This window comes from Hordeum vulgare, chromosome 2H, assembly GCF_904849725.1.
Source record: "Hordeum vulgare subsp. vulgare chromosome 2H, MorexV3_pseudomolecules_assembly, whole genome shotgun sequence".
Lineage (NCBI taxonomy): Eukaryota > Viridiplantae > Streptophyta > Magnoliopsida > Poales > Poaceae > Hordeum > Hordeum vulgare.
Window position 1 is genome coordinate 637,865,253 of NC_058519.1, and position 12,327 is coordinate 637,877,579.

At 44.3% G+C, this 12,327-nt stretch overlaps 2 protein-coding genes across 3 annotated transcripts; one reads left to right on the top strand and one right to left on the bottom strand.

Moving 5' to 3' along the window:
- The first annotated feature begins 984 nt into the window (after window positions 1-984).
- LOC123428185 (glutamyl-tRNA(Gln) amidotransferase subunit A, chloroplastic/mitochondrial) lies at window positions 985-5,348 on the top strand. Its single transcript, XM_045112369.1, has 10 exons — window positions 985-1,605; window positions 2,008-2,319; window positions 2,933-3,112; window positions 3,203-3,297; window positions 3,370-3,445; window positions 3,917-3,994; window positions 4,085-4,178; window positions 4,270-4,319; window positions 4,695-4,808; window positions 4,953-5,348. The coding sequence occupies exons 1-10, from the start codon at window positions 1,063-1,065 to the stop codon at window positions 5,034-5,036; spliced, it is 1,626 nt and encodes a 541-aa protein (XP_044968304.1). The 5' UTR covers window positions 985-1,062; the 3' UTR covers window positions 5,037-5,348.
- Window positions 5,349-5,796: 448 nt separating this feature from the next.
- Window positions 5,797-11,572, bottom strand: LOC123428186 (V-type proton ATPase subunit D). Of its 2 annotated transcripts, XR_006622508.1 has the most exons (3): window positions 10,577-11,572; window positions 6,153-6,283; window positions 5,797-6,056 (listed from the first exon to the last, which is right to left on the bottom strand). XR_006622508.1 is itself a non-coding variant. In XM_045112370.1 (2 exons), exon 1 carries the CDS (start codon window positions 11,410-11,412, stop codon window positions 10,621-10,623), a length of 792 nt encoding a protein of 263 aa, XP_044968305.1. In that variant the 5' UTR covers window positions 11,413-11,568; the 3' UTR covers window positions 5,797-6,056; window positions 10,577-10,620. The 2 variants fall into 2 exon arrangements, 1 of the variants encoding a protein (XP_044968305.1); XM_045112370.1 differs by lacking the exon at window positions 6,153-6,283 and having other exon boundaries at window positions 10,577-11,568.
- Between the last annotated feature and the right edge of the window lie 755 nt (window positions 11,573-12,327).

The window sequence follows — 12,327 nt, forward strand, 5'->3', positions numbered from 1 at the left end:
TTGCTTTGTTAGGAGTGGATGTACGTTGTCATTCTATTTGAGAATATTGTCCAAACTATGTTATACATAATCACGAGGTGGGAATTGTAAAGGTAGAGGAGATATTTGATTCTCAATTATTTGATAAACGAATAGGGCTCTCTTAATTCATAACCATAAATGAGAATTGTGTCGTTTTAAGGCTATTGGTTTGTTAGGAGTTACTACATTGTCATTTATTTGGGAATATTGTATCCAAACTATGTCATACACAAACGCAAGACGGGAATTATGGAAGTGCAAGAAGTATGAGATTCTCGGTTATTCTACCATCGTATTTGAGTTATGGACCGATGCGGAATGAAAACTATGAAAATAGAAGAGCTAGGAGGTTCTTTTCCGAAAAGTGAGATCTTGCGTCAGTTGTCATAGCTGTTCTTTGAATAAAAGATGATGAGATGGAAAAAAAGTTAAGATGAAGTTCTTACTTCCATCTTTCTAATCAATGTGAAAATGACACTGAACAGAGCCCTAACTAACTGTTGCAACAACTTTGAACAAGAAAGAAACCGTTCTCCATCCAACTGACTACAACTATTAAGCAAGCAAAGCGAACATTGTTTGCCGTATGTGTAAACCGAAACTTTTCTTTACACTAATATCTAGCTCATATTAATTAGAGAAAATGTTAAAAAGACGGTTGAGCGAACCATGATTGTCTTAGCCATTTTTAGAAAAAGATCGGAATACATCTTGTCCTCTGTGAATCATGCTTTAGTCGTAACTTTTTTTATCTTAAACGAATGCAAGCTTAATTTTAGCCAAATGTCTCATAAATTTGTCTTGATCAATCTGAAGATTTACACCAGGGGCACTTCCGCTGGCCATTTACCACCGGCAATCTTCGTGGGGCTGATTAATCGGACGCCCAGAAATCGTTGACCTTCCACGTGTCCTCCATCCAACCATTGATCCCCTCCCACCCAATCCCCAAATCCACACACCAGCCCTCCCCACGCATCCAAACCCCAAACCCCCACGCGCACCGGCGTTCGCCGGAGAATCTCCCCGCCGGCCGCCGCCATGCCGCCGCCTCTCCAGGCCCACCGCATGCTCCTCTCCCACCGCCGCACATCCCCCATACCTCGTCGCCGCTTCACCGCGGTCTCCTCCCTCTCCTCCCCCCCCGCCAAGACCCTGGCCCCGGGCCCGACCCCCTCCTCCATCCTCTCCATCCGCGAGTCGCTCCTCTCCGGCGAGAGGACCGCGGCCGACATCACCTCCGAGTACCTCTCCCGCCTCCGCCGCACCGAGCCGAGCCTGCGCAGCTTCATCCACGTGGCCGACGCCGCCGCCGAGCGGGAGGCGGAGGAGCTCGACCGGAGGATTGCCTCGGGTGGGCAGGATGCGGTGGGACCGCTCGCCGGGGTGCTCGTGGGCGTCAAGGACAACCTCTGCACCGCCAGCATGCCCTCCACCGGCGGGTCGCGGATACTCGACGGGTTCCAGCCGGCGTACGACGCCACGGCCGTGCGGCGGCTGCGAGAGGCGGGCGCCATCGTGGTGGGGAAGACTAACCTCGATGAGTTCGGCATGGGGAGCACCACCGAGGGCTCTGGGTTTCAGGTTTGGAGCCTCACCGATCAGATCCTGTATGCTGCTTTGTCCAAGTTCGTTGAAGTTTGCATCATCTGAGAAAAGTGCTAAGAATGGTAGTAGATGCGTATTTATTCTGGTTCCTCGAGGTCAATAAAATCAAATTCGGTGCCTTAGTTTGTACATATATTGAATTGCAAATACATGCTGCCAGTGTTTAGTTCGTTGAGGTCAATGAAATCAAACCTGGTATTCGGCGACTTAGTTCATATACTGAATTACAAATACATGTTGCAGGTGTTCATTGATGTGAATGGAACTTCTTGCTGCTTCCAACTTTCTTAAACATATCCTCTAGTTTCCCTGTTGCATAATAATTACGGCCCTATGGTATGACATGACATTAACGGATAACACTGATATGGTATGCAGGTGACCACAAACCCTTGGGACGATTCGCGCGTGCCTGGGGGATCCTCAGGTGGTTCTGCTTCTGCGGTTTCTGCTAGACAGTGTGTGGTGTCCTTAGGGAGTGACACAGGTGGAAGTGTGAGGCAACCGGCATCGTTTTGTGGTGTGGTAGGGTTAAAGCCAACTTATGGCCGGGTATCTCGTTTTGGCCTCATGGCTTATGCTTCATCACTGGATGTTGTGGGATGCTTTGGATCATCAGTTTTTGACACTGCAACCATATTGTCTGTCATTGCTGGCCATGACAAAATGGATTCAACCAGCAGCTCTCATGTAAGAACCTGAAACTTCACCTTAATGTACATCTTCCATATTTTTTGTTTCAGTCCAGATATGTTTTCATCTAATTTAGTTGGGAACCACTTACACTTCCCTTAGTTCAGCCAGTTAAGTAACTATGACTAAGTAATAGCCTCTTAGCATGTATCCATGTGCGAAACAAGAAAACATAAATCATATGACTAACTTACCGGAGCAAGACCTTATCTTCCGTTGACAACTGTCATTCTCATTATGGCGGATTCTCTTCTTGTACGTTTCCTTCTCATGAATCGTGATTTTGTGCGTCGGTTGTTTGATGCACTTATGGTGTTGAACTGTTGGTAACCACTGTGAAATGCCATTGCCCATTTACTTTGTGAGGGCAGAAGGACTGCATATTGTTGCCCATCTCAAACATATAAAATGCTAATGCAATTCACTATGTGTAAGAAAAAGTGCAAGGCACGCTTGTAGTGTGTTTTTTACAAGGCATTAAAATTCTTGATCTATTTTGTTTTGGATCTACATTTATGCAAGCGGATCTATAGCCAGTAGATCTCGAAACAAGAAGGCAGTAAGCATGTCTCATTGCTGCTCAATCTGATCTCTCATATCACTTTCTCAGGATGTTCCAGACTATAGATCAGACTTGGCATCTCTAAGTTTACTAGAATCAAAACCATTAAATAATGTGAGAATTGGGATTATCCAAGAAACTCTTGGAGAGGGTGTGGATGCTGGAGTCATATCATCAATCAGGGCTGCTGCTTCGCATCTGGAACAGCTAGGATCGGTGGTGGAAGAGGTTTGTTGCTTCTCTTTTGCTAGAAAAAGAATAAAAATAAATAAAAATGGATATAATAATCAATGAACTATTCTTTTCAATGCTTTTCAGGTTTCGATGCCTTCATTTTCTCTTGGCTTGCCAGCATATTACATATTGGCCTCTTCTGAAGCCTCATCTAATTTGTCACGCTATGATGGCATCAGGTGGTACTTGAACCTCCCATTCCAATTATTTTCAATCTATAAATATTTATGTTCTCGAGAACTCATTTTCAGGTATGGGCGGCAGGTTTCGGCTGATGACTTGAATGAGCTCTACGGAAATTCCCGGGCTAGTGGTCTCGGTCATGAGGTACAGTGCCTCCACCGGGCCACCCCAAGACGCTTCTCCATATTTCTCAGTATCTGTCCTTATTGTGATTAAATGATCATTAGTACTATGGAAATGAAAGCATAGAAAGCTATCACACCTGTTAGTTGTGTATATATGAGTTTAGAAAGCTGATTTGATCCGTCATCAAGCAGAGCTTTCAAGTTTAGTGCCGGTGAGTACATACATTCATAAATGAACTACCATGCTAAGCTATGTAACCCAACAAACTCTGCACATGTCAAGTCAGTGGCACCATGCTTGTTGGAATGCTAAGTGTATTGACATTACGTGGTACGTGACCGCTGAATCTGTAATACCTGAGCAAGGAAAAATAATAATAGTTCTGCACGCAATGTTTGGTACTACTTAAATATTTTATCTTTTATAAGTGGACAACAATAATGGTTTGCGGTAAATCGCATGAAGTATAATTTTGATTGCTCTTTTCAGGTCAAAATGAGAATTTTGATGGGAACTTATGCATTATCTGCTGGATACTATGATGCATACTACAAACGAGCGCAACAGGTAACCATAGGAATAGGAAGGTGGCATCCAGTGCAAATTTGCATTTTGATCATTTTTACCTCTTAACTGACAAAAATTACACTGTAGTAGGTGAGGACGCTGGTTAAGAAAAGCTTCGAAGAAGCTTTGGGCAAATACGATATTCTTATTTCACCTGCTGCTCCATCAGCAGCCTACAAGATAGGTATGGTATTATCTGCCCTGTCCTCCCTAAAAGAAGTATGGTCCCTTCCCTTTCTTTCCTTTCACATTGATAACGTGAGCCTTGTTGGCAGGTGAAAAGACAAATGATCCATTAGCTATGTACGCCGGAGACATCATGACGGTAATAAATTGTTGAATGTGCAATTTTTTTTATGTATAACTGCAGACTTATAACTGTTTGCTTTTGTTCCAAAGTAACACTCCCTCTGTCCAGAATTACTTGTCGCATAAATTGATAAAAATGGATGTATCTAGAACTAAAATACATCTAGATACATCCATTCCTATGACAAGTATTTCCGGACGGCGGGAGTAGTAAATTAGTGATGTTGCCTGCCTTATCGTGCACCTTTTAGTTCTTGCAAAGATAGTTTATCATATTGGTAAAGCTGCCAGCTGTAGTTGAATTCTTCCGCTGTCATTTTGCGTGTGTTAAAAGTTATCACGTTAGTGAGATCTCATAGAGCGCAGTGCAAATCTGATATGACTGATGCAGGTGAATGTTAACATGGCTGGGCTTCCTGCATTGGTTGTGCCTTGTGGATTCGTCGAAGGTGGGTCTGCGGGTCTCCCAGTCGGACTTCAGATGATCGGATCTCCCTTCAGTGAGGTAAAATATATTTGCTATTGCCGGCTTGAATGACATAGCATCATTCCAGGACTGGAGCGCAGTTCCCCTTTCCAGTTATTTCTACAGGCTTTCTTTCATCAAGCGATTCAATTGATGATCATTTTTCTTCTTCATAATTTACAGGGGAATTTGCTGAGAGTAGGCCACATCTTCGAACAAACGCTGCAGGATCTCAGCTTCGTTCCACCACTGGCGGCAGATAACTAGCGCCTTTCTTCGTGTCTCGTTCAAGCGGTTCCTAGGGCTGCGTGGGTTTTAGAGGCCCCTCTTTTCATTCATTCCTAAAGTTTTGAGATATATTATTTCGTCGTTGTATGGCGAGGAAACTGGTTGTACGCAATGCGTGAGATTTCCCATTGTGGGAGTGGTTGGGGACAGAGTCTGAGACGGCATGTGCACATGTGCAATTCCTGCAAGCCAACAGCTGCGTCGCCCACATTCGGTATCGGCCCACGTCGATGGTATATTTTTTGTAATCCTGGTTCACATCAATGGTATTCTGCAAATCTTTTTGATTGATTGACTGATAACAGTGCAAGGCTATTCATGGCTTCATGTGCATCACACGTTCTGTAAACGATCAACCAACGGAACATGTGCTTTCAACTGTATAGGTTTGACGTCGGCAAATAATTTTGCAATTCCTTTTGATTTGACTGATAATAGTTCAAGCTGTTCATGGCTTCACAGCGTGACGATCGGTGGTCCGCCCGCTCTTCTTTGAGATGAGTCGGGCTTGGGCAATATGTGCTTTCAACAGTCTTTAGCACGGTATATGCGTTGAAAATAAGCATCAAAAGTAGGCAAAAGCTGTATAATAAATAAAGAAGACAAAAGTGTTGATGTAAATCTTATTTTACCTGCAAAAATTCAGAACTTGGTGTTATTTTGTTTAAAGCCGTAATGCAACAACTATTTCCCTCCAAGAATACATAATGCACACAACCAGAAAGCAAGCCAAAATCCAGATACACAATGTCTGAATAAATATATATGTAACTAAAGCGAGCGTGCAGGGAAATGAAATACAGTACAAAAGAATTTACTACTGCACATAGCCACTAGTTTCACCAGCAAATGTTTGGTTTCCAAAGTACAGAAGAGAGATTATTTTGTGTCTTGGGCCACAAATCAGGCTGCACACAGCCTGCCTGAAACAAAACCTCCGCCACTCTATAAACAGATGCCATTCTGGGGCTCCAGCACCACAACTTATTGTGTCCACCGCTGCAAGGAGAAGAAGAAATATGCCGTTAAAGAGACTGAAACAAAATTCGAGCACCATGAGAAGGAACATGTTACAGAATCACAAAATTCGAGCACCATGGCAGAAATGCACGTCTACTCCGGCCTTCCCTTGCTTTTCAGCAAGGTAGAGCGAGGATTCCTTTCTTAGGGAGACCCAGACAGCAAGTAACGCTAAGAAGGGGAAACAAAGTTGCTCTATGTTGCTCCTGCACTTGATAGGGAGACATATCTCAGCAACAGTATTGTGGTATTACCGACAGCCTGCACTTATGTGGACACAAATAGAGAGTTCCAGCAAATAGGGCTTTAACTTTATTTTTTGCTATGAAAAATGGGCCACATTCAATCAATAAATCCATACAGTTAAAAATAAGACTTGAGTATGGTGACTAACATACATTTGCTTTCTAAATATACAACTTCAGATCCTTATAAACAGAGAACTTAATGGTTCAGTCAACCTAACGGAGGGAGTTAACCACTGGGAGCTAAATATATCTCGAATTGGAAATTCAAGGATCAGCCTATAGTGTTGCCCATATGCACACGTACCGCACTGAACATGCACCCTGAATACCACTTCTCACAATCAGTCAGGAATGATGCAAAGAAAAATTATTGGCTTGATGCTAGTGTTGCTTCCCTCCCCTGCTCTGAGATCTAACTCCAGAAGTGGTTACAAACAAGCTATATGTATCTTGGATCTAATCATGGGTACTACAGATTAAGCTAATTTTCTGAGAAGCATAACCTCTTCCATATATGATATTATGGATTATTAGTACATCATTTGATCAAATTCTCAAGCCATTTGGTCTGAACAAAGAGATAAAGGTGATACATCTGAGGGTCTTTGACTTTCTCATCCTGCAAATGACTTCCTGAATGAGGTTAGAAATATTTTGTCTATCCAATATGAATATTTGTATATATAGGAGAATTGTGGTTTTCTCTTTTCTACCATGTGATGTGCTAATACGTTTGTAATGTGTTGTCACACTTGTTGGGTTAACAGCATGCCACATCTGTTTTCTTCTGAGGAGGAGGAGCACATCCTATTTGACTAATCTATATGCATATTTAGCCTTCCCACGTGTGGTTATCCTGAATCTACATGTATCTAGAAATGGGTCATCATCTAACAGACTAGGCTAATTTTTAAGATGCATATCATCCTTCGACAAGAACTAAACTTGCCTGTTCTATATCTGCGAAGTTTTCTGCACATAACTCGCTTGTGTGTGTGTAGCCGGCCTTCTCTTTTTCTACTGTGTTTTGAGGAGCACATGGAGCTAGTTTGTTACCTGACTTTGCTAATTTGTTTATGATGTGCCACCCATCATTGATTTGATAGTATGCCCTATCATCCAATATTTTCTATGGTTACTGTGTCAAAATAAGATTATGTTGACTAGCGATAACCTGAGGAGGGGGATCCCTAAGCCTTTAAAACGTAGCCATTGGCCCATTGCATAGAGATTAAGGTCCAGTTCTTTTGCTGGCTTCTAGAATAAGCTGGAATAAGCTGTCCCCTACCCAGCTTATTCTAGAAGCCGAACCAAATTTGTTTTTTTAGAAGCCTACTAATTAAGACTTGAGTAGTATACTTTTTTTTATTGGGCTTCTAGAATAAGATTGGTAGGGGGCAGTTTATTCTAGAAGTTAAAAAAAGTCACCAAAAGAACTGGCCCTAAGTCTGTGAAACATCTGTTTTTTGATTGCATACTAGCACAGCAGCTGTCAGCTGATGTTCAAACGCTCTTTGGGTTTGAGATTCCTGATTTCGAGTCTTTGGTTTCTAAATGGCTTTGCAATAAGAAATTTGATCACTCGAATGCGATATCTGCTTCAACCCTGTGGGGATTGTAGCTTTTTAGGAATGAGATTGTGTCTAACCATAGCGCATGGTTGAACAAGAATCTGCAAAACTGGAGTATTATTTTCGGGATCCAGGAATGTACGATGCTGGATGTTTATTCAAAACACCTGGTGAGCATGCCCAGGACTCCTTTGCCGCTGGATACAGCTGGGCGATCTTTTGTTTGGGGCAACCAGCTTTTAATTTCCATCAACTTGTTTCCTTTTCATGATATATGAAAATGTTTTTCCTTTTAAGTGTGTAGTTTGTGAACCTTGAACCTTTGCATCTTTGAACATGGTTTCATTTTGTATGGAATGGAACCGGGGATATATCCCCTGATGGTCTAAAAAAAATACCATGCCCAATTCTGATGTTCCAAGGAATGCATCGTAGGTGACTAATCTGCCAGTGAGCCTAACATCTAAAGACCACTTTTTTGGATGGTAGCAATTACAGTAGAAGTTAGAGCACAGAAACAAGACAAGAACAAAGTATAACGCTGATGGAATCTTATTGGCTAGTGATCTAATTACTAAGATAAGTTCAGAACCTTATCAAGTTAACAATTTTTTGAACAAGGTACCACAATGCAAAGCTAGCAATATTTCTAGGTGAATAATGCAAAGATTGAGGACAATATAATGAAGCACACGCTTGTGATTCCATATGTTGTTTATGTTTGTAGTCAATACTATGGAACATCTGCTTTTCTGTACTGAAGAGTTGAGTCTTATTTTGCCTAATTTATATGTATCTAGGAGACCAGCCTTCCCCTAGTTCCAGGTGCAGTTATCCTCAATAAGCACAAGTATCCAGGCTAATTTTAATTTCTATGTGAAGCATAACGTTCTTCGATAGAAAAAATGTGCATGTCTGATATTTGTGGAGCCTTGCACATCGCCTGCTGCCCCCCCCCCCCCCCCCCAAACCCCAAATGTTAATATGTGTGTGCCATTAGTAGCCGGTCCTACTGTGTATTGATGAACACATGGAACTAGTTTGTTGCTGATTTGCACTTCACAAATTTGTTTATGATGTACTATCCTGTTTACTGATTTAATACCATGCCATATCCTGATTTCCTGAGGAATGCATCATAGGTGACTAAGAAAGAAGACAAGAGAAAAGTTTAACACTCAAGAAATCTTATTTAGCAGTAGTGGTTTAACATTGGAAGTCTAGAGCCATATGGAGTAAACAAGTGTTTGATAAGCTACCCTAAAACAAGGCCAGCAGCTTTCTAGATTAATGTGAAGATTGGGGATAATATAACAAAGCATGCACTTGTAATTCTATATGTTGTTTATGCTTGACAGATAGCCATCCAAGAAAACTATTGTTCCCAAACCGTAATCCTTGTTCAATACTACAACTAACTAAACTAAAGTACTAGCAGGATTTGTGGAAGAAAGCATCACAGCTAACACATCTATCTACAAAAGGTTTCTTCTAATCCTAGATCCACAACATGTGCACAAGACATGAACGCTGCTCACCCATTGTAGGTGACTAATCTGCCAGTGACCTGATGCAATCATCTAAAGACCACTTTCCTTGGATAATTAGCACTTGGAAGTTAGAACACAGAAACAAGACAAGGACTAAGTATAAAGCTCATGGAATCTTATTGGCTAGTGATTACTGACATAAGTTCAGAACCATATTGAGTTAACAATTGTTTGAACAAGCTACCGCAATGCAAGGCTAGCAATATTTCTAGGTGAATAATGCAAAGATTGAGGATAATATAATGAAGCACAGGCTCATGATTCCATCTGTTGTTTATGTTTGTAGTCAATACTATGGCACCTCTGTTTTTTCCTTCTGAAGAGCGAATCCTATTTGACTGCTGATCTATATATATCTAGGAGACCAGCCCTTCCCCTAGCTGCAGGCGCAGTTATCCTGAATTTGTGAGAAGCATAACGTTTCTCAACAGAAATTAAGACAAGAGTAAATTTATAACGCTCAACGCTCATGAAATCTTATTGGCTAGTGGTTTAACATTAGAAGTCTATCTAGAAACTTATGGCGTAAACAGTTGTTTGATAAACTACCGTGATGCAGAGTTAGCAAACTTTCTAGGTGAACAATGTGCAGATTGAGGATAATATAATGAAGCACGCACTTGCAATTCTATATGTGGTTTATATTTGACAGACAACCATCCACCTAAGAACTATTTCCCCCAAAACCACAATCCAAATCCTTGTTCGATACTACAATCGAATGAACTAAATCAGCAGCATCTGTGAAAGTAATGCTTGGCTAGCAAACTTTCTAGGTGAACAATGTGCAGATTGAGGATAATATAATGAAGCATCCACCTAAGAAGTAAGAACAATTTCCCCCAAAACCACAATCCAAATCCTTGTTCGATACTACAATCGAATGAACTAAATCAGCAGCATCTGTGAAAGTAATGCTTGGCTAGCAAACTTTCTAGGTGAACAATGTGCAGATTGAGGATAATATAATGAAGCATCCACCTAAGAAGTAAGAACAATTTCCCCCAAAACCACAACCCAAATCCTTGTTTGACACTACAATCAAATGAACGAAATCAGCAGCATCTGTGAAGGAAAGCATCACAGCTAACGCATCCTAGATCCAAAACATGTGCACAAGGTAAACTCACCGATTGAATAATAATTGGAGAGCAGGGGTGACGATGAGATCAGATCAGAAGATGATGTCTTCGTCCTTGTCGCCGCCGCCAACCAGTATGTTGGTCGTGGCCCCCATGGAGACGCCCCTCTTGAGGGCGAGATCCTCGGCGAGCTGCTCCTCGGCGAAGAGCTTGGCCGCCATCATCTGGCGCTCGACCTCCCTCCTCTTGTAGCCCTGGATCTTCTTGAGCCTGAAGAAGTCCTCGCGCTCGAGCTCGTCGAGCTCGCCCTTGATGTATGTGATGGTGTTCTCGAGCCTGGGCTTGACGACGTTCTCGAGGGCGTTGACGCGGCGGTTGGTGGTCTTGATGGCCTCGTCGAGGGTGAGGAAGGAGGTCTGGAGGGAGGCGAGCTCGACGAGCACCTCGATGGCCTTGACGTGGGCGGCGCGGCAGGCGGAGACCTGCTGGCCGCCGCGCGCGAGGCCGGTGAGGCTGGGGGAGGAGGCGCCAGCGGGGTCGACGAAGTGGGTGAACTTGGGCAGCTTGACCCCGGCGACGTTCTCCTGGTGGGAGCGGACGCGGAGCGAGGCGGAGCGGACGGACTGGAGCACGACGTGGCGCACGCCGTCGCCGGCCACGTACTTGGCCTCGGCGAGCGAGAAGGAGGAGGCGCGCATGGCCTCGCCCATGGACTCCTTGGTGGCGACGATCTTCTTGAGGATGGCGCGGAACTGCACGGTGAGCGCGTCCGACTTCTTCTTGAGCAGCGCGTGCCCCCGCGTGGCGCCGATCAGGCGCGCCTTCACCACCCCGAGCATCGTCACCGTCGGCACCACGTTCAGTCTCTGCGTCTGCCCCGACATCTTCTTGTCGCCGGAGATCTGAGAGGAGGAGGAGGAGGGGAGGCAGGAGACAGGGAGGAAGGGGAAGGGGAACGCGGAGGAGATAGGGGGAGATCACGATTCTTTAATATTGTGATTGTGATGACAAACAAATACGGTACTTGGATCGGATGGGATCGAGACACCTCTCCGTGTCCGGTTCGTTCGTGTAGCCGGCTGTGAAGGCCTTACTCAAAGACGACGGATCTAGCTGCACAACAGATGATGGGATGAGGAGATTACCAGCTAATCAAGGACAGTAAAACCGAGTCTAAAACGAGTCCTCTTACCAATTTGTGTTTTCGACCGTCCGTTTTTATGATGTGGGGGTTTCTAAGACCACCTTCATTGTCGGTCCAACTTTAAGCCGTTTTTGCGGCCGAACGGACATGTATGGACACGTAAGGCGCGCGTCCTTGTCCTCCTCCGAACCCGTCTGTCGGGAACATGACCGCCCCACCTTTTCTTCATTTTGCCTCAAACTCTCCCACGCTCCCTCTTTGCTCTTCATCCTCCATCATGGACGATGACTCGATGAATCCCAGCGGGCCGACCGCGGTCGCACGCCCTGCGACGAAGAAGAGGGCTCTCAGGAAGCCTCAGTCGGAGCTCATGCTAAGGTGAGGAGGCCACCGTTGCCAAGGTGCACGCCCTCCTCCTGTTAGGGTTGTGCCGACCCTCGTCGACCATTTTGTCGGTCGCTGCCATGCCCGCGGCCAACATAGGCTCGTTGGTCGTCCGTCCTCCGTAGCACCGTTCCAATAGCGCATATGTCACGCCCGAGGCATACCCCCCCCCCCCCGCGCGCGCGCTCCACGACCATGGCCAGACAAGGTTCTCCACGTCCCTGGACTGCAGTGTGGTCGCTCCGGCCACGCCCGCGGGCGTCATCGACCT